Source organism: Bactrocera tryoni, chromosome 5 (assembly GCF_016617805.1).
Source record: "Bactrocera tryoni isolate S06 chromosome 5, CSIRO_BtryS06_freeze2, whole genome shotgun sequence".
NCBI lineage: Eukaryota > Metazoa > Arthropoda > Insecta > Diptera > Tephritidae > Bactrocera > Bactrocera tryoni.
The window spans coordinates 21,144,852-21,171,198 of record NC_052503.1 but is presented as its reverse complement, the minus strand read 5'-3'; the positions used below and the strand labels follow the sequence as shown (position 1 = coordinate 21,171,198).

Sequence of the window (26,347 nt, the reverse complement as noted above, 5' to 3'; positions counted from 1 at the left end):
TATTTGACAAATATGTTAGCGGCTTCGATTTTTCGATATTAATGTTCGGCATTTCGTAATTCGTAGATGGCGCAAAAACAAATATCAGCTGTTTTATAATAACCTCAAAAACAATTAAAATGATCCGTTTAATGTTGCGGCAATTTAGGAATATCTCACATAATTATCCACCCATTAAACTGCTGCCATCATCGCGATGGATGCATACAACCAATAGTAAGGACTGAATTTCTTATTATATTAAAATTGTGTATAATTTTCATTGTTCTAGCACTTCTCCATGGTGAATATGAATGGCAAGACCCCAAATCAGACGACGAAATGTACGCAAAAGTTTACCGAAAACACCTATTTCTCAGTGTGATTTCACCTATTTTCGCTATCAAACTATATTAATGCTTAAAATTACAAAGTATTCGCTTGAACTCACACTGAGAACTTAAGACAATCACTTTGTACAATGAATTGAAAATTTGTAATAATTTCAGTGTTCGTGTTACGTACATCGACAAAGATGGTAAACGCACTGAAGTCAAAGGAAAAGTTGGTGATAATGTTCTCTACTTAGCACATCGTTATGGAATCGAAATGGAAGGTTTCTGACGACTAAATGAAAATAGTTTTATTGTATTACAATTATTAATTTACAGGCGCTTGTGAAGCATCATTGGCCTGCACAACTTGTCATGTGTATGTAATCGGAAATCATTTCGATCAATTGCCGGAAGCGGACGAAAAAGAAGACGACTTATTGGATATGGCGCCCTTCTTACGAGAAAATTCACGTCTAGGTTGTCAAATAGTATTAACAAAGGAATTGGATGGTTTACAATTGCAGTTGCCCAGCGCAACACGAAATTTCTATGTGGATGGCCACAAACCCAAGCCACATTGATCAACTGATCAATTGATGCATACTATTCAAAATGATGCTATTTTCCATGTGATTACCTGATAGATATAGAGCATTCACGCGCTGAATATCTAATATTTAGTTCTTACTTTCACCTAGCATGTGTAAGACAAATAATCGCTGTTATTCACCTACGAATATGATTAAAAAAATAAAATATGTAAATAACCATGAACAGCAGTGTGCTTTTTATGTGTTTTTTATTCAAATTAAAGATTTTCCACTTCACTTAAATAAGCTATATTCTTAGTGCCGTTGCAGAAATCATAACATAATAATTAAAAACTTGAATTTTAAAAATTTTGATTAAATAAAGTGTTAAATAGCCAAAATATCATTTGCAATGCACATACAACTAAAGCTTATAATAAAGCCTTAATTTACATCAATCTTACTCAAGCTACAAAGTGACAATTGATTTAGTGTGCATTAAGCAACTTAAAATAATACAAAGTCTTACATAAACATTTGTTAAGTGTGGAAATTAAAAAAATAGACATCCATTCTTAATGTACACACTCTTATAATTGATACTAAGTTTTCTTACATTTTTTATTTTTAATGAAAAACGGTACAACAGCTCATTTTATAATTATGTAAATAATGCTTCAAAACAGAATTTAACATCATAATGGTTCACAAAGTAAACATTTAGTATAAAATTTATACATCTTGATTAAGTGGAATATTGATGTGAAAGCGTTGCATACACTCGTAAAATTTTGTTATACAATTTAACTAACACATTCTACTGTGAAAATCATCAATTTGTTACCGGGCTATTAGAACCAGAACCCACACTCCTCTTTTCTTCGGTTTCTTGTTCTTCGTCACTTTTAAGTTCGTCTTTATCTATCTTTTCCTCTTTTACTTCCTTTTCACGTGATTGCTCCTCCTCAACAATCTCCTCTTTGGGTGAAAGATTTTCCCGTTTTTCACGTTCACTTTGACGCTCCTTAGCGTTTGCACCGCCACTTGTTCCATTCTTCTTTGAGCTCTTCTTAACCGCAGCTAATTCTTTTAAGAGACTACTAACTTTACGATTAAGATTCTCTACTTTCATATCATGTAACCTATCAACTTCCTTCAACTTGTTGCGCATTTCGATTTCCTTTTCGAAGTTCTTGCCTTTCAGCTCTGTCAACTGAAATAAATATAGCAACAATAACTATATTTCCATGAGTTACCACTCTCAAATGCTTACTAATTTATCTTTTTCCAATAATTCTTTATCCTTTTGTTGTAGACGTTTTTCCAAACTGGCGATACGTTCTTTTAAATTTGTCATTGCTACGACATGATCCGCTGAATTGGGATCAATTGTTATAACTGCTGGTGCTGCAATAGAACTTAATCCCATTCCAGAGCCGTTACCACTGCCACTGCCACCACTTCCGCCAGATCCTGTACGACTTATTTTTTCAGGCATATCAGTGCTTGAAGATGCAATAGCATTACTACTTCCACTCCCACCAACGGCGCCACTACTTTTGATATCAGCTGAAGGTCGAGACGATTTTTTGCCTGATGCTGAACTCTCGCGATGAGATTTCTCATGTTGTCGTTTTTTAGCCGATATTCGTCCTTCTTGTTGAGCCTTAAGTAGAGCGCGCTTAAATGAACTGGTACACAGCCAACAAAGCAATTTACCATTCACCTGCGGATAATAAAAAAAGTTGGTCTAATTAGATATTCTCAATCATTTTATATGAATGAGTATAGTGTAAATGTATTTGAGTCTATGAACGCATACATTTCGGGAATTTCTTATACGCAACGTTCCTGAACATATTATTTCTTAAATTCATGAAATCGAATTTTTTATTATTCCAAGATTCAATTTAGATTTCACCGCGGAATTTCGCGTATATGAGGTGTTATTCCTTTTCTAACCTTTTTGTTCTCGTCACGTTTATCGAAAGCACATCGCTGTTTGCATTCATCACATTGTATCGGTGGGCCATATTTCGCTTCGTAGGTTGCACATCTATCAATCATTGCATTTACAGGCAAGGTACAGGAGTATTTATGGATATATGTTGCAGGAGAAAAAAGAAGAAGAAATGTTTGCGTTCATAAACGTTGCATTTGTAAAGGGATTGTTTTTAATAATCTACATTAGAGACTACAATCTTTGGTTTAACAAAGAATTAAGAGCTTAACAATTTCTATACAAAAATACGAAAGCACAATATAAAAAATGTGTGGGATACAATGCTTTAATCAAAGTAGTTTTTTTTATTCAACTTGATAATCTACAACGTTACAACGTTAAAATGAATATACAATTTACTCTTTATATACTATTTTCCAAACCCGTATCATATTTTTTTATTGTGCATCCATTTGAAATTATAAATCCGCTTTATATACCAAACTATATACTACATATAAATATAAGTCCCATGTATACCGACCTTATACATTTTGAGTTTCCGAACGCCGCTACAATTTTGCAACATTCACAGGCATTTGGTTTGCCATACTTGTTAAGACAATGCTCACATTTTTTACAGGCTGTCTGATTCTTGCTGCAAGTGAAAACATTTCTCATGTTTGTTTGTAAGAATTTTATATGTAGATTGGGTTTATTGTAGTACTTACCTTGTTGGTTGGAATTCAGTGCGACAATAAGTACATTTAACAACGGAGCTATTTCCTCGGCAATTCTGAAAAACAAAGTTATTTGTCAAATATTGAAAATTGGAAAACCTTTCACTCAATAAAAAGCACCGTTGCTACTTTCACTATGCTATTTGCAAATGCGCATTTTTTAGCAATATTATATAGTTTCGGTAAATTGGCGTCACAGTTCGACAAAATGTTTGTCTACGTCATTCTATACACATTATTTTCAAAGAGTTTCAATTTCTTATTGTGTGTCACCATAAATAAATTTGATCTTCACCTTGCATAGCTGTTGACCTGCAGACAATTCCTCAAATGGATGTCTTGAGAAACATTTTGAGCAAGCAAATAACACAGAACTCATAATTTAGCACTATTTAAAATTTTTCAGCTGAAATAACTTATTTATAATAATTTATTTGCCGGCTTAGATTTCAACAAGTTCACTAAAATAATTATACTTTTGCAAAAGGACGCAAATCGCCAAATTTCTGTCAATGCAATTCATGGAAAATGAAAATGGCGTACAGTTTCGATGAAACGACATAGCACGCAGAGTTGCACAAGACAATTTTTTTTTTTTAATTTCTGTTACGAATTTTTAATAATTTTTATATCTATTACAATATCTATTATTTCCAGTTAACAGTAATATTTCAAAATTATAATTTTGCAATTCAATTATTTAAGGAGATTTGTCTAAGCATTTCCCTTCCAATAAAATAAAATACCAAAATTCTGTTATATGAAAATAAAATTACTATTGTCACCCGCTTTGATCTCCTTTTATCTTTTTTATGTTGGAGACCATAAGTATCAATTTTTTTATTACAAAAGTTCATAAACAATTAATAATGTATAATTCAATTATAATCGAAAGTGAATCACATCCGACACTTAAGAAAACTTTGAATTTCAAACTCTCAGTTTCTATGTAAGAACTTAAATATGGCCACATTGTTGTCAATTGGATAAGCAATGCTACCAACCTAAAGATGATTTCAAACAGTTGAATATTCAAACTGGCAGCAAAAACAATTTTATCCATCATAAACAAGACGCTGTACGACAATTTAGTTTTAACTTGATTTTAAAAATATTTACAAAACCTAGATTACAAAAAATACGAAATGTCAACAGAACAAACAAACATTAAAGTTGTGGTAAGAGTGCGGCCCTACAATCGAAGGGAGTTGGAACAGAACCAGCGCCAAATTGTCAAGGTTTTGGACAACAACACTCTGCTCTTTGATCCCGATGAAGAGGATGATGAGTTCTTTTTTCAAGGGACAAAACAGAACTATCGGGATATTACAAAACGTGTCAATAAAAAAATCAGTATGGATTTTGATAGAGTATACGATCCAGAAGCCACAAATCAGCAAATTTTTGAAGAATGCACATCACCTTTGGTTGCTTCAGTGTTGAACGGGTAAGCTGCGACAACTGTACATTACATTTTGAAACATGTATGTATTTATATTTATTGCATTATTAGATACAATTGTTCCGTGTTTGTTTATGGTGCCACTGGAGCAGGGAAGACATTTACAATGCTTGGCAGTGAAACATGTCCTGGTCTAACTTTTCTTACTATGCGTGAACTATTTGAAAAAATACAAGTTCAAAGCACTACTCATAAATTTGATGTAGGCGTAAGCTATTTAGAAGTCTATAACGAATTAGTAATGAACCTTTTGACAAAAACTGGACCATTAAAGCTGCGAGAGGACTCGAATGGTGTAGTTGTTAGTGGGCTCGTTTTAAAACCAATTTATAGTGCCGATGAACTTTTACAACTACTGGCGCAAGGAAACTCAAATCGCACACAACACCCAACCGATGCCAATGCAGAGAGTTCACGTTCTCATGCTATTTTCCAAGTTCATATTCGAATGACAGATCGCAAAACGGGTACAAAACGCACAGTGAAATTATCTATGATTGATTTGGCTGGCAGTGAACGAGCCGCCAGTACAAAAGGAATAGGAGTCCGTTTTAAGGAAGGTGCTAGCATAAATAAAAGTTTACTAGCATTGGGAAATTGCATCAACAAATTGGCCGATGGAATGAAACATATTCCTTACCGCGATTCAAACTTAACACGTATACTGAAGGACTCCCTTGGAGGTAATTGCCAGACATTAATGGTAGCTAATGTTTCAATGAGTTCGTTGACATACGAGGACACCTATAACACGTTAAAAGTACGTACTCTTTGTATACAAATATAATATTTTTTATTAATTAATGATGAAATGTTTTTAATATATGTATTTTAGTATGCGAGTCGAGCGAAGAAGATTCGAACAACACTTAAGCAAAATGTGCTCAAATCCAATATGCCTAAAGATTTCTATATAAAGAAAGTTACAGAACTTATGGCTGAAAACGAACGTCTTAAAGCTAAAGTGACTCAGCTTGAAAAATCTTCAGAAGTCACCCGATCTTATGAAAGTGAATTGAAAGCCTGGTATAGCAAGATCGATGAAGTGTATTCAACTTTTATTAAAACACAGGAATATGTTATTGTCAATCAAAGCAAAATCAAGAGTATGAACTTTCGTGAGAAATTGAAGAAGGAAAATATAGCTTACAATACGCTGCTTGAGCGGAATTCCATTAAATCAGAGGAGGTAAGTGCGTTTAAAATAATAAGTTTCAATTCGATACGAAAACATTAGTGAGCCGAATTTATAGTAATTCTAGTGAAAAATCATTAATATTTATAATGTTAAATTGAAACACAGAAAACCAAATTTTTATGTGGCAACTTTAGTTATTTTTTATTACCGAAACAATTCAGTCTTAACGCTCTAAGCTTAATAATTTACCTACTATGATTCGCCAATTAGCTCTTTTTGTTTCGTTGCAAGTAATTTATCAGCTTCTGCTATGTATTTGTCAGCTATAGCGGTTACTTGTGTTTGAATAGCGAAAATATCATCTTTAGATATATCACTTTGTTTCTTTAATTTTTTTATAGTGTTATTTTGTATGTCTCGAATTAAATCACGATACTTGATGAAAAGAGTTTTTGCATTTTTCGATAGGTTTTCACGATGTTCCTTTGTGACTTTCGGTATAGGAATAAATATAGTAGTTCCATCCTGTTGTGGATTAAGATTCATGCCACTATTTGCAATTGCTTTTAAAACATCAGGTATAGTTTGAGGGAAAGCAATCATATTAACAACAATAGTTTTGGGATTTTTTCTTGAAATTTGTGCAAGTTCTTGTAACTCATGTTCAGCACCGTCGATATGCACACGCAGACTTTCTATAGCGCCTGATGTTGAACGCAGTGACAAATGTTTAACAAAATCGTCTCGCATCTGTTGCACTGCTTTCTGCATATGATCGTTTACGGCATCAAAATTTATAACTTCGCGAAGCTGTGCTTCATTGATTTCAACTTTCCCCGCTTTTTTACCTTTCTCCTTTTTCTTATCTTTGCTTTTTGCATAACCTCGTATCTGTAAGGTATTTATAAAGGTTGACTGTGCTTGTGGTACCCTAGCCAAGGGCAAGGCCTTAAAAGCATTGCTTGTGCCTGGGAAAATTGGAGAAAAATGTAAATTTCCCAAATGCAAATCACGCGTTGACAAATTCCGTAAAATCGAGAAAACTCTTCTTGTGTACATCTTTAAAATAATTCGCTTGATTTTATAGATAAAAATATTTCGAACTGATACTTTTATTGCTTTATCCAGCGATTATGAATTTTGACGTTTCAACAGATGGGCTGATCAGCTGTTAGCAACGTTTTTGGCAATTTTCTCTTTTTTATCTCTTATGTCTCAAAGGTATATACATATTTACAGTTGGACATCTAAAGAAAAATGAAGAACTCCGTAATTGTCTTTATTTAAACAATAAATTTTTTGCGTACATAAGTATATGTATGTATGTATTCTTCCGTACGGATTATAAAAATTCTTTTTTTTTTACAAAAGTAGTTATTTATGTACATAAATAACAAAATCATCACACTTACATATTTTTAAATGATAACAATAATTATTTTTTCATTATCTTGTATTATTCCTAAAGATGCTTACTGCTTCCACCTCTGGTTACAATAAAGAAATTGCCAGGCTTGAAGAGGAATCCATGCGCTGGCGTCGAAAGTTACATGATGCAAATAAGGATCTAGAAAAACTGAAGAAGGAAATAAAAGAATCTAAATATGTTGAAATTTTGAAAAAATATGAAAAAGGGAAAGACTTGGAAGTGCGTCATTCAAAACAAGATATTAACATCAACCACATATCCGGCATAAATGCTGAATTTTTGCGGAATTCAGATAAACTGCGCAAAGCTTTTGGTATGGCATGCGAATTACTACATAAGTCGTATGATGATCTCAGTACAAATATGCAAGATAAATACGAACAATTACAACATTTTATAAAAACACATGCATATTTTGGTCAAGAGGATTACAAAAAGGACAGCGATGAAGATTTGGAAGGTCCAACACTAAAGATAACAAATGGAAAACGGTTACATAAAATTGCTAACACTGATGGGCCCACATCCACAAGCACTGTAAAAAGACCTCGTTTGCAACGAACAGAGTTGACGAATGACTTTGACTTAGATATTATGGAGGACACGGATTCTGATGACTGCATTAGTAATTTCAAAAAACCTACAATCAAACATACGATTATGGATGAAACACATGTGTTGTCGTGCGTCACAGATGATGAGTACAGTACGAGTACGGATGTGAGTGCGAAAAAGTCAGTAGCAGAAAGCAAGGAAACCAACAGCTTAATGAGAAAAAAGAATTTTGTTAGTAATATATTATCGGAGCAAATAGCTAAAGTGCCAACGAACAACAAGGATCGAATGAAGAATGGTGGTTATTTATTGCAATAAATTTTATTTAAAATAACTTGACTTAACAATTTTTTATTGCAGTATTGTTGAAATCAAAGACATTTAATCATCATGGGCTTTTAAAGACTGTAGCGGCTGGCGTACAAAAGGAAAATAAAAAATTCAGTCCTGGTTGCGTACGTAAAAGTCCGCGTAGTATTATGGTTAAATGTAAGTATTAAAATAACATACTGTAGTGGAATCTTAACTAAATTTTATATATTTTCCAGCGCTTGCGACAACAGCGAATATTGTGAAACGACAAGCAGTGCGCACAGCTAATAGCAATGATCCTATCGTTCGAATAAATCGCGCTGCCTCTTTTAGAGTTAAGAAATAGTTTAGTTTACACTTGACTTTCACTCCAAATCTATGTATTATAGTTTACATCCTCTATATTGCAAGTAATCATATACTTATACATACTTACATACATATAGACATATATCATTCAGATACATTGTATTTATATCAATATATTTAAATCTAAGATTTTTAACTGTAATGTTGGAACAACTACTTCAACACAAAACAAGCAGCTTATTGGTGTGAAATATTTCCAACTAAAAACACAAGTCGAAGATAAAATTGTATTTGTGAAAATACGACATTTACATGTACATACATATATTTCTGTGCTATACTCCAGTTGCAAATAAATTTAGCTTTAATTATACATGTATATTGCTATATTCATCTCGTGTGTGATACTCGCGTTAATTATATTTATTGCTATATTCATCTCGTCTGTGGTATTCGTGCATATTGTAAGGTGGTCGAAAAGTCGTACCCAACGCATTGGCCGCCAACACCGACACAGTATTAACGATAAAATATAAAAGCATACCAAAATTAAGGGCCAACAGCAGTGAAACTGGTAGAGACGCCGCAACAGTGCCAACACCGAAATGGTTCATATCAGAATGCAACGTATGCGGTGCAACGACATACGGGTTAAAGTAACCGAATTCATTTATAGGCGATTTTGCTTCAGCTAATTGATTTTTATAATTAACTGATATACGGTCCCAAGTATCTTCATTCCGACGGATTTGTGGACTATTGATGTTGTGCTGTTCAATAAGCTCGTTTTCAACTCCTTGATTGCTGTTTGAAGGATTAACCGCCATGAGTTTATATCGGCCACCATTATCATTCCCAATAGGTGCTTTAAGCGAATACGGCAAAATGGATGCTTCAGCTGGCGACACATTTTCAACATCAACGACTTGAGTCAAGGCGGTCGTAAGCAAAGCACACAAGTAAAATATTAATGAAATTAAATGGAACATCTTAGTCACTCGTTCACTTCTAAAAATAGTCTCATCTATTTACACAACGTTAAGCTTTTATATACAAACTTATTGTCATTGCAATTGGTTGTGTACATTAGAGTGACAACATAAACGTTTTACGTGAACATTTGGGTTGAATGATTTTCAATGGAATTCTCTTTTTCTGCATACAATATTTTACATTTATTATTGTCCTCTAAATATTATAATATAACAATGCGAAGTACAACCAAATAACAAGCATGCATACGTACATATAATTATCATATATAAACATTGTAAACGTTTTTAAATCGAATGTGTAGACTCAAAATGCCAGTTAAACACCATAGTGATTGAATGCTTTTGTTCTCTGTCTCATTAAACCGGTAACATAAAAACGGCTCTACGGTTATTTAATTTGTTGTGCCTTTAGCACTACCAGTGGGCTTTCAATAACACCTTTACTTTGTATCAATTTAAGTTCACACTCTTGTGCAGTTACTTTACGTTTGCCGGACAAAACTTCTTCGGGCATGGATTCAAGTGTGCGTTTTATTACAGCTTGCAATGAGGCTATCGTTTTTTCAAAAGCGACACCCAAATCATTCGTGGAGTGACTGTGTGCCAGGAAAAGCGAAGCAAAGAGGTCACCAGTGCCTAAAATTGTAGCAAGAATTAATAATATTTGCAATTTTCAGTTATATTTTTTACATCATTTACAATATTTTAACATTTTTAACCGTAATTACCTGTAAATGATATACCGTTTCCTTGACGTGGAATATTTATTATATAGCGGCTGCCGTTTTTCTTGCTTAGAAAAGCACGTAACTCGTTTTCTCTTCCTAGCTCACTGCTAGAAATCACCACTGTTTCGATACCACGGTCATGAAACCATTGAACCGCCGACCAAACATCATCTTCGTTAGTAATCTTTTTTTCCGTTAGCAATTCTACTTCATATTGGTTTGGAGTTATTATATCGGCAAGAGGTATAATTTCATCGCGATAAATTGGCAGTAAATCTTCAGGTACATACATTTTGCCGTTATCGCCCATGACAGGATCACAAACTACATTTAGTAATATAAATGTTAAATTCATTTAAACATGCTTTCAATAAGACATTTTGCTGATATTTAGATATAGCTTACCATATATCAAACGGGGGTTGATTTCCCTAAGCTTTTTTACAATATAAGAAATTCGTTTTAAAAATGACCCATTACCCGTATAACCCGTTAGTAAATGAGAGTAAAATTGTAGCAAGTTATTGGCCTCTAATCCTTCAAAGAGTTCAACTAAAAAAAAAACATAAGTATAAATTTCACTTTGAACTTTTTAAGGGATAATTATTGCGTACCAAGTTCCTTTTCTTGCAATATTTGCCCTTTAATGGCTTTGTAACCAGTGTGATTAGATAACTGCACAGAATTTATAGCGTCAACTTCAAACCCCAATACCTATAAGTTTATAAATGTTTACTCAGCAATTATAAATACTATATACTGTATATTGGTCATATATTTTACCTGTAATGGGAATGCTGCACTCTTATTCCCGACATAACCGTGTACCACGTGACTTTGTATAGAGAGAACACGTCTGTCCAAGTCTGGTTTACTCATTTTGATCTTGTATGAATAAATATATGCAGAAATGCTAAAATTAAGTCAAGATATTTTTAACTGCTTTTTTTATGGTAACAGAAACCGTAATATGTATGCGCTTGATGCGAGTGAAAACAGCAACTAACAACTTTTGCGAATGGACAGTCCGATATATGTACATATGAGCTTATGAGTAAAATGCAATCAACGACTTTTGAGAATAAGAAAGTATACATATATAGAATTTTATTTATATGAGTACCGTGCTGTAAAATCTGATAATTACACTTACTATATCACTTGTTGTATCTTATCAATTTAATAATAACAAATTATCTCCATCCCATACTACTCTTTAGTGTTCAGTTGGTTGTAGTGTTCTTGGGATTTGTATACCTTTATCTTTTCCTAAGCTAAAAATTACTCGTAACAAACCTTAGTGATCGTGAAAAAATTCATATTATTTGCATATGAACATGTATTTTTTTAAAACACAATAAAACATTGATAAGAGAAAACAGCTGATGAAGTATACTCTTCACTTTTATTGCGCAAAAAATTATAGGGTTATCGGCGGTATTTTCTCCAATTTGTAAAACAAACGACTTATAATTGATAAATTACTCACTGCTCAAAAATATTTGTTTTTCTGTTCGTATTTATTATATGATAGTTATATATGAGTATATATATTAGTTAGTTCAGAAACCCATATACTGGATCCTATGGGTAATTCACATAGAACTTTCGCTTCGCTTTGCTTCAGACATTTGGTTTGACAGCAAAGTTCGATGTATGCTTTTGTATGAGTACGTTCACATCGAAAGGGAACGCAGGAAAGCAAAGCAAATTGTGGGCAACTCTTATCTTTTTACGCTTTGTTGACATTTTTATGGCTTTGTTTTCTTCGCTTTGTTGTTAAAATATAAATTTTCAGGCAGACCGCCGAAAGTTGAATGTGGTTGGGCCATTAGCGTTAATATCCAATAAGGTGTAAGCAACACTATTCTAATCGTTAAAATGACAACACTGGTATTCTTTTGACATGTTTTTCTTTTGAGTACCATTACTTTTATTACGGCATTAATTTTTAGCAAATTTAACTGAAAAAATTAATGACTGCATAACTTGTAAGTGAAATAGTTTAACGATTTTTACGAACGGTCGATTGTAAGAGAAAATGGCATCTTTGACACGTCTGCTTGAGAGGAATTTACGTAATTCCAGCACAGCTGCAGGTAAACGGCTATACAGTCGGACACAAGAGGAACCAGCAGCTGGTACCAAGCATGAATTTAACGACGAAGGTTAGAATCGTTAAGAATTTTGAAAAGTAAAATATAAATAAAAATTACTCTTTTTTCACTTAAGAATTTCGTGTACTCAACTTGCGTGCTGCTAAGCAAACAGATCAACAGAAACGTCGTGTATTCAAAAAAGAAGCAGCACTGCCGCCTCGTCATCTCAAAATGGCAACGGATCAGGATTGGACTGCTGTGTGGCCGGGTCCACGTACATTTCAACCAAGTAGTGTGCCGTTGCCTTTGCGTCAAGGTTACACAGAAAAGGGTGCAGCACCTCCATCTAAATTCGCCAATGCAGAGCTTATGAAAATTCCAAATTTTCTACATTTAACACCACCGGCCATTCGTCAACAATGTGAAGCTTTGAAAAAATTTTGTACACCATGGCCTAAAGGTTTAGAGTCCGCGGAAAAATGGGAAAAACATTTTCCTATCAAAGTTAAAAGTACAGATTACTGTCATGCTCTACCCACCATACGCAATCCAGATGCTCGACGTGTAACACTGAATATTAAGTTGTCAGATTTGAAATTTGATGCACATGCAAAGGATAAATTTTTACGTTTAGTTGGTGATCGTTACAACCCGAACACCGGTATACTAACAATTGTGGCGGATAGATGTCCTTTGAGGAAACAAAACTATGATTATGCAATGTATTTGTTAACTGCTTGCTATCACGAATCATTTGTTACTGAACCATGGGAAAATAACAAATCGGAAGCCGATATGGAATATTATAGTTTTGAACGAAATAAGTCAAAACAAACGGCAGAGGCAATAATAAATTGGGGTATACCTACTGACGCAGCGAAATTGAAAGTCAGTCAAGATTTTGCACAAACCGTAGAGCTGCTTATAAATGAAGGTGAAAATGAATACAATTTGGGAAGATATAAAGAAGAGGTATTAAAGTTGCTAAGTGTAAGAAACGAATAATTGTTAAAATTTCGTATTAATAAAATTATATGAAATGTTGCAAAAAATTCATAAAATAGCGTTTACTGGTTTTAGAATAAAATTATTTATTTGTAAACCCTAAACAGGATATATAAAGTTTGTCAAAATGTTTGTAACACCTAAAAGGGAGCGTATAAAGAATATGTACATAATATATAAATGATCAGCGTGACGAGCTGAGTTTTAGCCATGAGCGTTTGTCTTTCTTTCTGTGTGTGTATATTCGTGACCTAGTCCCTCAGTTTTTGAGTTGACGAAGTGAAATTTTGCACCCCTCTTTTTCTTCCCTATAAGCTACTCATTTGTTGGATCCGCTGATATTGGACCAATAAAGGATATAGCTGCCTTACAAAATGAACGATCGGAATCAAATCCTTGCATGGAAGACTTTTGGATTTGTCGAAATATCTTCACGAAATTTGAAGTGGATTAATATTCAAGGCAACGGTACAATCTCCGAAGAAATTGTCCAGATCGGACCACTTTAGCATAGAGTTGCAATACAAACTGGACGATGAAAATCAAGACAAAATTCAAAATATTGTAGTTTCGGTGCAGCTGGATTTGCCGTTTTGTGTTTATGTTCAAATTAATTGCTAACGAATAGGAAAATTAAACTTCTTCAAATTTTTTATTGATTATTAATTCTTCAAATAATAAAAATAAACATCATGAATTCTATAAATTGGATAATGAGGAAATATCTTTAAGCAAATTTTCTGTGCTTTCATTTACGAAATTTCGCCATTCTTGGCCTGTTATATAGTTAGAAGTTTGGAGGAGTTTCTCAATTTTATGCTTAGCATCATTTTCAATTTCTTCCGATAAATTTATATTACTTAATATACGTAAAAGATCGTCAATATTTTGTTTAAAACTGTAAAAAATTGTTATTAGAAAAATTATTTTCATAAAAAATTTCATTTATAAAAATTTTACCATTGAAATTGCTGGTGTTTTCGCTGATAAGCTTCATATTGCCAACCGAGTTGACGAGAGAGTCGTTCAGCGTTGACTTCCAGTTCCCACAGTGATTTTCGCTCGCGTTCTATTTCATTTATCATACTTTCGCCAATATCGCAAATTTTTTCAATATATGCATTCGCTGAATTCGAACCGATACTTGTCTCAATCTGGTCTAAGTGTATATTTAAATTTTTATTATAAGAGGCAATCATATCCGCAGACTCTGTAATATAAAGATGACATTGGAGTATAACCCTTATCTTAGTGAATTTTCTAAACGAAAATATACAATTTTATAAGATAGTCTAGAAAGATATTCTATTATAAAATACCTTGTAAAAGTGCTTTCGGTGTTGGTGCGGTAAAACTTCCGTTTCTTTGTATGGGACTATTCACGTTAACTTGGCTATTTTCTTCTACCACGGCTTTGGTTGTTGTTGTTGCAGTAATCCTCGAGCTGGTTTTTGAGAGATTTAGCGGAGCATTCGTTGAAGCTGCTAAATTTACTACAAATTTTCGCTTATGTATAAAACTATCTTGCTGTGTGATTACCGACGTTCCGGTGTTGGTGACTTGGCATTTGGTAAGGCTGGTGGTTTTTCGAAAATTTTGCAACGGTAATTGTGGTGTTAAGAACACATGCTGCTGACGTTGTAAAGGCAGTTCCAAGGTTTGTGTCACTGATAATTCTCTATTGTTATTTGAAATTGTGGATTGCTCACTGTCACTATCGTTTTCAGATCGCGAACAATATATGATACTTTTTTTCGACTCCAATTTATTTGCATAATCCATTAGAACTGGTGATTTTGATTTAGTAGACAGTGCCAAGTTAGTGCCAGCCTGTTGTGTAGCTTTTTGTGTTAAATCATTATTCGATTGACGTTCAGGCGATAGACACATATCAGAGATATCCAATAGAGTGGAAAAAGTCGGAAAATCACTAAACTCGTCATAGTCGCATACGTTATTAATGCCAATTTGGCTCACATCCTGACGGCAGTCCTGAATGTCATCAACCTGCTCTTCTACGTTCAATTCGGCATCAATTGCTGGCACAGGCAAATTGTTGCAGATTTCAATCTCTTTTACTGCATCATTAGTGGAAGCTTTTTCGAGCGTTTGCACGACTGCTTTGGATATTTCATACTCATTTCTTACAGTATTTCCTATTGGCAGAGCCTTTTCTACGTTGAGTGTCTCTGTGTCATATAATTTTCTTTTACAACCGACAGCATCGTTTAAACTTTGCTTTGTTGTCGAGCACACATCTATATCCGTTGAATAAACAGTTAGATTTTTATTGGTGAATTCTGCTTCTTCCGGTTGTTGAACTTTTGATTGGGTTATCTTCAAATTTTTCGCTGCATCAAATGGATCCTTATGAAAGAATACACATTATACACAAGCCTAAATTTATGAATTTTATATATGTATACACACAGAAACAAATCACCATACTGCAATTAAATTAATATTTACACTAGTTTATAGTCATTTTGCTACTGTGATAAAAAAATAGTCGGGTTTAAGTAACCGGAACGGACTCGGATTTTTAATCGGCCAAGGACTGTCAACTCAGCACCATGCCTTGAAAATACTTCACGAATGTTTTCTGTCGCTACAACAACAAAAAAAGTGGCAAAAATAGCTGTACGCACTGAAAAATTTTTGAACTCAAATTCTTGCACATCGGTCGTAAATTTTTCCCACAGATTTGTTGAGTAGTGTTATTGAACAAAAACTAGATTTCGATCGCTCAGTTCGTATGGCAGCTATATGCTACTGGGGTTCCCTTATGGGTAGATGAGAAGCTTTTTTGGGAGAAAAGGACGCGTACAAAATTTCAGATCGATATTTCATAAACTAAGGGACTAAAAATATCATGCTGATAATTTTTATATATATTTTATAGGATCTCCGACGTTTCCTTTAGGATTTTACTAACTTCGTGACAAACTTAATATACCAGGATCTGGATATAATCAAACCAAGTTAAATTTGAACAGTTCTCAGCGTTAAGAATTAAACAAAAAAGTTAAATATAAAGAGATTTCGAAGCTTAGAAAAAGGAGTTCTGCAATATGCTGCGAATTTGGCCTTCTTACATATTTCGGGGTGAAAATATGTTACTGAGACATCCAGAAATAAGGAAACGTAACTCTTTTAAGTTTATTCAAATACACAAAAAGTAATATAGATTATTTTAAACAAATTTGTATGTTTTTGCAAATGTATATAGAACTTGTCTTATTTTCGTTGAGTTTTTATACATACCAACGTTTTCTCTGCACCGGGTTTGATGGACCTAACAACGAGTTGACCCTTTGTTTTAATAGTACGCGGCAATGAATTTCTTGGTTTGGTTCTTGGTCGTTTTACTTCATTGTTAGTATTCTCATCGTCAAACGGATTACGCCGAATTCTAAAGTTACGATATGATTGTCCTGGCTCGGCATCGCTTACGGTGAGATCTTCATAAACATTCGTATTTAATTCGTAATTGGATAACTGTTCTACTGTTGTCGAATTTGGTAAATGTTCGTTTAAATTAGTACTAACTTCTTCAGCGAAGTGACTGGTACATGTGTTTGCAACAATTTTTGTAAGTTCTTGGTTCGAGTATAACATGGGCTTAACTTCATTAATTTTTTTCATCTTATTTATAGAAGTATTAGAACTTTTTTGCCTTGCATTTCTGCAATAAGAGTAATTAATTAGAAAAACAAAAAAAAAAAACGAAACAGTAAATCAAATAATGTCCATGCTTAATACAAACCTGGCATTTCGTGGGCGTGAAACTCGTTTAGTTTTGTTGGGAACATAATCAGCGTCGGAATTGTAAATCTGAGTTTTAAAGAAACGTTTTCGCGATGGTTTGGCATTTTCATTTAAAGGGTTTGTAGATATTTGTGAAGAAGTTAGTGATTCTGAAGTGGATGTTGAATAGTTAACTATTTTTCTATGAGTACTACGACTACGTGTGTTTTTTGACAGGTCATGTTCAAATTCTTTTTGCAAGTTTAGTAAATGTGGCAACTGAAAGTTTAGATTTTCCGTGGATTTTGCTGTTTTATCCTTTGTATTGCTGACTATGCGTTTTTCATTAGTTTTCTCGTTATTACTTTTAGGTATTCCAATTAAAATCTCATAGCTTTTTTGAAACTGTTTTGAAGTTTTTTTCTTGTTTGACGTTTCGCTTCCAGTGTCTAAAAGATTAAGAAAATATTGAAATATTTGTTCCATTTTTCTTACTTAATCCGGATTTACTGTTATTAACTGATATTTGTTCATTTCTACCTGTAATTCCTTCTTCAGGTGAAATATTTTCCTTGTTCTCTAAGCTCCGATAATCATTCCTGCCTTTGTTTGTTTTGCTGCCAACCGTCTTTTCGGTATGTTGAGAACTTGAAAGTGGTGTGGATATATTAATTGGTTTAGCAAATGATGAAATTTTGTTGGGCAGAGGGGATTCATTAAAGTATTTCAAAATAAATTCATTTTCCAATAAACGCATAGCTTCATCTCTTGGTATAATGATTTTAGCTGTTGTAATTTGACTTACATCGGGTAAATCACTAGTTTCCTTAAAAATTTGTACTGGCGCTTGAAAATGCACGGTGAGTGTTAAGTTATTGCTGATTATTGTATATGGAACAAAGATTAAACGTAAATAAATAAAATGTTTAATTTATAAATCGGTTAAAGCATGAACATACAGCGACAACTTAGTTATTTTTAGACTCGCAGAACAGTTTGTATATATTGCTTTGGTATTTGTTTGACAACGCCCATTAAACGAGAGGGTGCGTGGACAGTAATTAAAGTCTATCCAAAAATTTTCTACATTCTACGAAAAATTAATTATTGAAATGTAATTATGCTGCTGATATAAGTAACTTACCAATGGCTTGAAAAAATGTATATTTTCTCCGAACTTGAATGATTTGCAACGAAACGAATAAACTAGAATATTTTTTGCCAAATGCATGTTATAAGTGTTCAAAAGATCCCTAGCCGTCTAAAAATATTTAATTTGTATTTAATAAAAAATTATTGGAATTATCTTATTGTTTTCAAATTACTAAACGCGAATACCTAAAAATCATGAATACATTATTAAATAAACATTTCATATTACGTTTTCAAATTTCGCAGTATGCAAATTGGCAACAGCTATAGCAGCAGTTAATTTATTTTTTAAAACTGATTTGTCTGCGCAACGAATACTATTGAGTTCATTTTGCAGTCGCTTTGGATCTACACATTTTAATAACATTGCCAATAAACGCAATGCCAACAATTGTGTGTTAAAATCGCCAACAAATCCAATAGGAAACCAAACGCAAGCTCTGTAAATCGCATAAACGAATTATTAACTTCGGGTAGCCACAAACATATACATACATAACACCCGTTTCGAATGTAGCCAAGTTTTCGAGAACTCCCGGTCGTAGGTTAAGTAATAACTCATGTATCATTTCCAATAATTGGTAGTGATAAGAGATTATAGCCTTTGTTTTGTACTGCAAACAACCAATAATATATGTGATTGCTGGAGGCACTACTTTTTCAAATTGTCTGCGAATTCCATCATGTTGATTTGTAAGGTTGGACTGAATTTTCTAAAAGTATAAAATTGTGACATATGTATGTCTTCTTCTAAATAAAAATATGAATTTTCTCTGTATATTTTTTTACCAAAAATAGTTTAGTCCATCTTATAACCAGCTCATAAGCTTCCGACTGCTTATATTGCAGTGCCTCCTCCAACATACGAAATCCCAATAGCATATCATAAAATAACTTAGATTTCTAGAAAAATAAGCAATTTTGGCATCTATTAAAAGAAATGATTGTTTTCAAGGTCAAGAATACCAATTTTTTCCTTGCAATTAACATTTCGATTTTCTCCACTGCTTCCGTTAAGTCCGCAAAACTGGGCGGCATTTCTGAGAAAATTCCGTCTCTCGATGTCATTTCTGTTTTGTTTAATTATTTAGAAATAAATCAAAATAATTGCTGGATATTTTAAATATTTTTCAGCTGTTGCTATATTTTTATTTATTTATTATTCAGCTGAATTTTATTTTAACAGTTGAAATAGGAAACTTAGAGGCAAAGGAAATGACAAATAAAATTATTATTTTACCAAATATGGGAAGCACTTGCATGTTTTGAAATATTTATTGATTTGGTAACACAGATTAACGTTGCTACCGTTCACACCACTGAAATCATGAGATAGTTGAAGAAAAGTATATAATTTGCCATTGCTATGGTATTCATAGAAATAAAGATACGTGTATGGGCATTAAATTGGAAATTGTTTTAATAATCCAGTGATCGAACTCAAGAGGGAGTTACAATGTGGACGATTTATCCAGAAATCCTTTACAATAATTATTGTACTACTGGGAACATTTTTTCGTGATACCACTGTAAATTTTAGCTGTGTAGGTGGCCGTCAAATATTTCGTACGTCAAATTCCATATGTTTTTTATTTAATTCAATTAAAAAAACGCGCAAATTCAAATCTAGAATTACCTAAAAAAAGTGTTATGATTTCAGTTATTTATTAGTATTTTAATAACAAAAAATCTATTTACCAGCAATATTTAATTTACACTGTTGACATTAATGTCCAAAAACGCACGAAAAGTTAAATGGGGCTCTCCTGAATTAACAACTAAACGAAAATGTCTGAATACAAATTTTAAAAACAATGTACATCAAACCGAAAATCTTTTTGTGTCAGATGAGGAGGAGGACAGCTTCTTCACAGTTTCGAAACTAAATTCTGCGAAAAATTATAAAGACGTTTCTAATGTACTTGAAAACGAGAGCAATTCGGTTTTACAGACCCTGGAAAATGATACTAGCTTGTTTTGCGCGCAGCTGACAATGGATATAAATCGGGAATCAACACTACTTGCAGTGCAGAGGAATAGTAGTTTCCAAAACAATGACTTCAAAGAAGACACATTTTTGTCAAAGTCTGTATTGGATAACGTCATGTCCAATTGTAAAGAAAGTATGCAACCTGAAAATGAAACAAATCGCTTATTTTCCAATACAACCACCGATAATTTAACCGTTTCTGCGGTGGAAAATTTGCTTAATGAAACTCCACTTGAGCTTTTCGGTAGCCCTAATGAGCATTCAGGTACAAATGAACCACCGGTGAGAAATGCTACGTTAATAAACACAGATAATAGTAACAACTTTCATGTAGATGATAGCATATTTAATACGATTAATTTGCATAGCGAACAAATTGATGAAAGTCAAAGACAGTTAAAGATAGATGATACATTTTTTGCAAATATTAAAATTGAAGATTTGACGAAAGATGAAGAAAATGAAGTCTTCACTGATTTGATGGTTGATACCGAAAGTGTACAAAACTCCCAAAGATTTTTAAATGACGTTGCAATATTCAAGGTGCCACATGCACTACCGCCAATTAAACGCAAAATAAATACTGAAGAAACAACAAATACTATTATTCCTGCAAGCCAATACATGGTAAATAATGATTTCGCAAATGCGACTGTTCTGACGAATCTTTCACGCCTGGACTGGGACTCCCAAGTATTCTCTGATAAACTTGAAAATAATTTTCCTAGTAAAGGAGATTTTTTTGGATTACCGGACAGAGTGAAACAAATGATATTCGCACATAAGGGTATACAAAACTTATATGGTTAGTAATTTTTGTTTTCCATATTACAGAATTATGTGAATAATAAACTAATTACATATTAAAGAATGGCAAGAAGAATGCTTAAATTTACCAGCCATTCATATGCGCAAAAACCTAATATACGCTTTGCCAACAAGTGGTGGTAAAACACTAGTAGCTGAAATATTAATGCTACGAGAGGTCTTATGCCGCGAAAAGGATGTGCTATTCATATTACCCTACGTATCCATAGTACAAGAAAAGGTTGAGCACGAATACGTAATTTATATATTATTGACATGAAAATAATTAAATATTTCGATTTAGGTCAGTGCAATGTCCCCATTTGCTATAGCCATGAACTTTATTGTGGATGAGTATACCGCCGGCAAGGGAAAATGTCCACCAATGAAACGGAAAAAACGTAAATGTATATTTATAGCGTCTATTGAAAAGGGTGCCGTTTTGATGGACAGTTTAATCGAGGCACAGCGCGCTGATGAAATTGGTTTGGTAGTGGTCGACGAATTGCATCTAATAGGGGAAAAAGGACGAGGAGCCACATTAGAGGCTCTGCTTACCAAAATTATGTTTATAGATGGTAAGTACTTTTCCAATATGTTTTATAATTGCAGGCGTATTTATATACATATATCGTTTTATTCGCTACAGTTAATATACAAATTGTTGGAATGAGTGCAACAATTGGAAATTTAACCGAGGTTTCCACCTTCTTAAAAGCAGATGTATATACACGAAGTTTTCGGCCTGTGGAATTAAGAGAATATATAAAATGTGGCAATGATATATTGGCGATAAACTCAGCAGGCAAAACGTTGGAAGAAGTATTTGTTTACAATCGAAGCGTTGATTATAAAGTAAGCTAGCATTAGATATTTATAGGGAACATGTGATTGTAATTTCACTATTATTTTTCAATATTTAGTATAGTGAATCTATGGCACGTTGTGATCCAGATCACTTGGCTGGATTGGTGGCAGAATGTGCACCCGAACATTGCGTACTTATATTCTGTCCGTCGCGTAAAAACTGTGAAAATGTTGCTTTGCTGTTGAGCCGTATTTTACCAAAGTATTTTATTTATTTAAAAATAAATATAATTTCTAACACATTTCAATTTATGTAGAAAGTTTTTGCAACACCGCAAACGTGAAAAGCAGGATCTTATGGATGCATTGGATAAGGTGTGTGGCGTGCTTGGTGATGTTTTAGCTAAGACTATACCTTATGGCATAGCCTATCATCACTCCGGTCTGATAATGGATGAAAGGAAATTCATAGAAACTGCCTATCGTTTTGGCGTCTTAAGTGTCATCTGTTGCACCTCGACTTTGGCGGCTGGTGTTAATCTGCCCGCAAAACGTGTTATAATACGTGCACCTTATGTGGGAGCAGAGTTTATGACACTCTGTCGCTATAAACAAATGGTCGGACGCGCTGGCCGCGCCGGCATGGGCGAAGCTGGTGAAAGTTTTCTAATCGCAACTAGCCGTGACAATGTACGTGTTGGCGAAATGTTATTTTCACCAATGGATAAGGCCATCACATCTTTGGACTATGAAAACTGTATTGGATTGCAAGTATGTGCAAATTTTATTTTTTAATTAGAAAAAATAATATTTACTTACATATATAAATATCGACATTCGTACAGAGCTTGGTGTTGAGTGCGATCGGTTTGGAAATTGCCGCCTGTCGTTCGGATTTGTATCGTCTAGTAGGCAGCACTTTGCTAGCTGTACAAGCGTCTCAACTACAACTTTCCACCGAACAAATGGTGCTCCAACTAATACGTGAAATGTTCAAGCATAAAGTTTTGGAATTATGCTCACCGGCGGCAGCTTTGCAACGTAATACATCGAACATACTTACCACACAGGATATAAAAAATCCAGCCAACCGTACATCACAAGAGCATCGTCGGCTTTTCATTAGTAAATCTACACGGTTCCAGCTGACAAATATTGGTCGTGCGGCCTTTAAAGCCGGCATTGACTACCAACGGACCTATGCCATACATGCCGAGTTAAAATTAGCACAAAAACAATTAATACTAACTAACTATGCGCACTTGTTGTATCTCGTTGTGAGTTTTAATTCAAATACAAAAGGTGATGAATTATTCCAAACCGACACTAATATCCTTTATCGCGCATATATGTTATTGGATGAAACCACACAATCACTCTGCCATCTACTCGGTTTCACCGAAGCGATTGCTGTTAAAATGGCAAAAACCTTATCGGTTCAAGGACCGTTAGAACTGAAATTAAATCGCCTTTATAAGGTGTTGATTTTGGTGGATATTTTAAATCTTACACCTATACATGTAGTAGCGTCCCGTTATAACGTGGAACGTGGCATGTTGCAAACGCTAATTAATCAGTCAGCCGCTGGCGCCAGTGCAATAGTGCGTTTATGTGAACAATTGGACGACTTTTGGTGTTATAAAGCACTTTTCGAACGTATCCTCGTGAAATTAGATCGTTGTGGCACAATGGAGCTGGAACCGTTGCTTGATTTGCCAGCCGTTAAAATAGTGAGCAAATGAAATCGTTGAGTAAGCAATTATATTTTATCTGTTATTATTTTCAGAATCGTGCGAAACAACTTTATAATGCGGGTTTTAAGACCGTCGAAGATATAGCCAAATGCAAACCTATTGACTTAGTAAGATCAGTGGAGCACATGCCAATGAAAATAGCCAAAGAAATTATCTCCGCAGCTAAGGTAAGCAAAATTCCATTTCTGATTTTTTTTAATAGGAAGATACGAAGCAACTCGGATGCAAGGTGTTGCTCGAAGTATGGCAGACTTAACTTGCAAACATGGTTAAATCGTTGAAATGTATAAATATACGTAGTTTTCGAGCCCTAGGTAGGAAATGTAAATACTATTTTTTTTACTTTCGTAAAACAGCGTCGATATTTTTTAAAACAAAAAAAGAATAATTATAATAGTACGAAGAAACTCATTGATAAAGAAGAGAATATAACACAAATTTACGAACGATCTGTGTTACGGAAGTGGGAGAGAGTGGCGATTTCCAGAAAGACTACATGTCCACTGAAAAACAGTTAAATGGCAAAGTTTTAGGTAATAAAAATATGTAAAACCTTTGTGGTACTCTTTTCTTACATAACCTCGAAACTATTATGTGAAAATTTATACATTATAAGTTTTTGGTCTGTTGACTCGGCACCATTCCTAGATATTACTTTATGTATGTTTTCTGCCTCTACAACAACAACAACAAATATCTGGAAGACTTTTTCAAAAAGTGAAAAATAATTTGTCCGTATATTTCGTCTGCTTATTTTGACTTCTTAAAAACACCAAAATACTCTTGGCTTATTTTGCTTTGAGGTGCTTCTCATTTATTGAACTTTCGTTTTTTAAGCCTATATCTCGTGATCTTACATTGTTTTATTTATGTTTTTATTTTGTAGATTATATTAATGAAGAAATTGGACTATCTGGAGGAGGAAGCTGAAGCTTTGAAAGTCTGTCTACAATAGCAACACTAAACGTAAGCAAATGAGACAGGCATTACTCTTATAATATATTACTTTATTTTAATTTCACTTCCACTTTGTTTCATATTTAATACACAAAGTATGCATATTTACCCAAAATTTAGAAAATACCCTATCATTACTATTACTATAACAATGTAATTTTCGAAATTGTCAACATAAAATTATCATTTTGAAACAATTTAGTTACATTATCTCGCACTATAAAATATTACGCCATTCTTTTTTTTTACAATTGTATTGCATTCAACTCAGTACAAAATAATTTACAAAGCATAAGTAAAATATTTAGCGAATTAGGGGCACAAACTAAACGAAAACACTAGGAAAACAGACATTTTGTATATGTTTAGTATAATAATGTGTGTACGCAATAATTAAAATAAAAACAAAAAAACAGAAATAAAAAGAGAATTCATTTAATTATGTTTGTATGTATTTTATGTGACAAAACTTTATAGAATTCTGTCTTTGCTATCACGAAAATTGAGTATTTAATTATTTATAAAATTTTTAGCTTAGTTTACGCATACAGTCAACTAAAACCTATTACCGCACACATACATATGTATGTATGTATATTTTATATTTTTGATGCTCCAATCAGCCACACCGCATGTTTTCAGCTTCATATTATATCCTGCGGGTAATGAACTGCCGTTATGCGCTGCCTTCAATTTTGCTCACCAAAGTGTTGATATTCAGCTATTCGCGGAGTACAAGTCTTTTTTTATTGCATTCCAAGGTATAAACGAAGCGTGTAAACATTTTCATACAAAGATTTTTGTTATCAAGTCGTTGGGCGTGTGCTGTGAGTTTTGTGTGCGTGGTGCTGTTTAGTGTGGCTGTCATTAAATACACTTATATACATTTCTAGAGAGACCTTAAAGTGGAATGAATAGCAAAATTCTCATTATTGCATAAATATTTTTGTATTTTTCGAAACGGAAACTGATTTCAATATATTTTTGCTATGAGCGAAGTGAGAAAAAGCAGCGATACTGCATATTGCAGTTATGAGTGAAGATGAGCGAAAATATGAGCGCAAAATAATTATTATTTGAAGCCTTATTTTTGCCATAAACAGGTAAAGAAAGCTTAGAGTTGCATAATGCAAAGTAAAGATGTTTAGTAGTTGTTTTTGTAAAATTGAAAGAAATGGTACATATTTAAGTTATAGATAATAATTTTTATTTTTTTTTTTAAATCAACAGGCAAGTTAATTATGTCAAATTGCTTGTGCCAACAAGCAATTGATAATAACGGCATATTGCGTACACAAAAAAGTCGCATTTTAATAATTTTGCATTGCTTTGAGCCAATTTGACATAAGTATAGAGAGCCTGGCTTGCTTCATATATGGTGGAGAAGAGCACCTAATGGATATATGAATGAAATGCGAAATCATGCAGATTTCAAATTAGTACTGAATAAATAATTTTTGAAAGCATGCAAAATGATTTGCAATTCTTATGAATGCTCTGAAGACATACATTACTTATACATATATGTACATACAAAAACACATACATACATACGCATGTATGCAAACATGTATG

At 33.5% G+C, this 26,347-nt stretch overlaps 9 protein-coding genes across 12 annotated transcripts in view; 4 read left to right on the top strand and 5 right to left on the bottom strand.

The window, feature by feature from the left end:
• The first annotated feature begins 68 nt into the window (after positions 1-68).
• LOC120776584 (adrenodoxin-like protein 1, mitochondrial) lies at positions 69-1,088 on the top strand. The gene is made up of 4 exons (XM_040107353.1): positions 69-216; positions 272-323; positions 489-595; positions 651-1,088. The coding sequence occupies exons 1-4, from the start codon at positions 120-122 to the stop codon at positions 893-895; spliced, it is 501 nt and encodes a 166-aa protein (XP_039963287.1). The 5' UTR covers positions 69-119; the 3' UTR covers positions 896-1,088.
• Positions 1,079-4,062, bottom strand: LOC120776582 (protein FAM76A). The gene is made up of 6 exons (XM_040107350.1): positions 3,822-4,062; positions 3,518-3,582; positions 3,331-3,444; positions 2,807-2,900; positions 2,118-2,570; positions 1,079-2,057 (listed from the first exon to the last, which is right to left on the bottom strand). The coding sequence occupies exons 1-6, from the start codon at positions 3,903-3,905 to the stop codon at positions 1,677-1,679; spliced, it is 1,191 nt and encodes a 396-aa protein (XP_039963284.1). The 5' UTR covers positions 3,906-4,062; the 3' UTR covers positions 1,079-1,676.
• A 530-nt stretch (positions 4,063-4,592) lies between these two features.
• Positions 4,593-9,104, top strand: LOC120776412 (kinesin-like protein KIF18A). The gene is made up of 6 exons (XM_040107040.1): positions 4,593-4,973; positions 5,040-5,748; positions 5,824-6,177; positions 7,595-8,408; positions 8,471-8,599; positions 8,659-9,104. Exons 1-6 carry the CDS (start codon positions 4,672-4,674, stop codon positions 8,766-8,768), a joined length of 2,418 nt encoding a protein of 805 aa, XP_039962974.1. The 5' UTR covers positions 4,593-4,671; the 3' UTR covers positions 8,769-9,104.
• Positions 6,301-7,277, bottom strand: LOC120776415 (ribosome-recycling factor, mitochondrial). The gene has a single exon (XM_040107047.1). The coding sequence runs from the start codon at positions 7,183-7,185 to the stop codon at positions 6,379-6,381; it is 807 nt and encodes a 268-aa protein (XP_039962981.1). The 5' UTR covers positions 7,186-7,277; the 3' UTR covers positions 6,301-6,378.
• A 772-nt stretch (positions 9,105-9,876) lies between the features above and the next one.
• LOC120776414 (pyridoxal kinase) lies at positions 9,877-11,789 on the bottom strand. 4 transcript variants are annotated; one of them, XM_040107043.1, is made up of 6 exons: positions 11,751-11,789; positions 11,238-11,339; positions 11,069-11,168; positions 10,860-11,006; positions 10,455-10,778; positions 9,877-10,362 (listed from the first exon to the last, which is right to left on the bottom strand). In XM_040107043.1, the coding sequence occupies exons 1-6, from the start codon at positions 11,772-11,774 to the stop codon at positions 10,115-10,117; spliced, it is 945 nt and encodes a 314-aa protein (XP_039962977.1). In that variant the 5' UTR covers positions 11,775-11,789; the 3' UTR covers positions 9,877-10,114. The 4 variants fall into 4 exon arrangements, with proteins under 4 accessions (XP_039962977.1, XP_039962978.1, XP_039962979.1 ...); XM_040107044.1 differs by lacking the exon at positions 11,751-11,789 and adding an exon at positions 11,608-11,744 and having other exon boundaries at positions 11,238-11,526; XM_040107045.1 differs by lacking the exon at positions 11,751-11,789 and adding an exon at positions 11,608-11,744 and having other exon boundaries at positions 11,238-11,367.
• Positions 11,790-12,332: 543 nt separating this feature from the next.
• Positions 12,333-13,605, top strand: LOC120776413 (28S ribosomal protein S35, mitochondrial). Its single transcript, XM_040107041.1, has 2 exons — positions 12,333-12,622; positions 12,687-13,605. The coding sequence occupies exons 1-2, from the start codon at positions 12,496-12,498 to the stop codon at positions 13,556-13,558; spliced, it is 999 nt and encodes a 332-aa protein (XP_039962975.1). The 5' UTR covers positions 12,333-12,495; the 3' UTR covers positions 13,559-13,605.
• Positions 13,606-14,257: 652 nt separating this feature from the next.
• On the bottom strand, positions 14,258-19,525 carry LOC120776411. Its single transcript, XM_040107039.1, has 12 exons — positions 19,424-19,525; positions 19,247-19,360; positions 18,953-19,170; positions 18,687-18,897; positions 18,450-18,566; positions 18,265-18,395; positions 17,801-18,183; positions 17,325-17,754; positions 16,823-17,243; positions 14,878-15,925; positions 14,519-14,768; positions 14,258-14,456 (listed from the first exon to the last, which is right to left on the bottom strand). The coding sequence occupies exons 1-12, from the start codon at positions 19,523-19,525 to the stop codon at positions 14,258-14,260; spliced, it is 3,624 nt and encodes a 1,207-aa protein (XP_039962973.1).
• Positions 19,526-20,120: 595 nt separating this feature from the next.
• On the top strand, positions 20,121-24,959 carry LOC120777389 (helicase POLQ-like). The gene is made up of 9 exons (XM_040108682.1): positions 20,121-21,252; positions 21,317-21,495; positions 21,559-21,832; positions 21,904-22,109; positions 22,178-22,323; positions 22,379-22,832; positions 22,907-23,791; positions 23,848-23,982; positions 24,702-24,959. The coding sequence occupies exons 1-9, from the start codon at positions 20,187-20,189 to the stop codon at positions 24,768-24,770; spliced, it is 3,414 nt and encodes a 1,137-aa protein (XP_039964616.1). The 5' UTR covers positions 20,121-20,186; the 3' UTR covers positions 24,771-24,959.
• Positions 24,960-25,119: 160 nt separating this feature from the next.
• The window catches only part of LOC120777390, a 28,587-nt gene continuing 27,359 nt past the window's right edge, over positions 25,120-26,347 (bottom strand). Inside the window, exon 10 of the mRNA XM_040108683.1 lies at positions 25,120-25,671. The gene's annotated coding sequence lies outside the window, so the exon portion shown is untranslated. The remainder of the gene's footprint in view (positions 25,672-26,347) is intronic.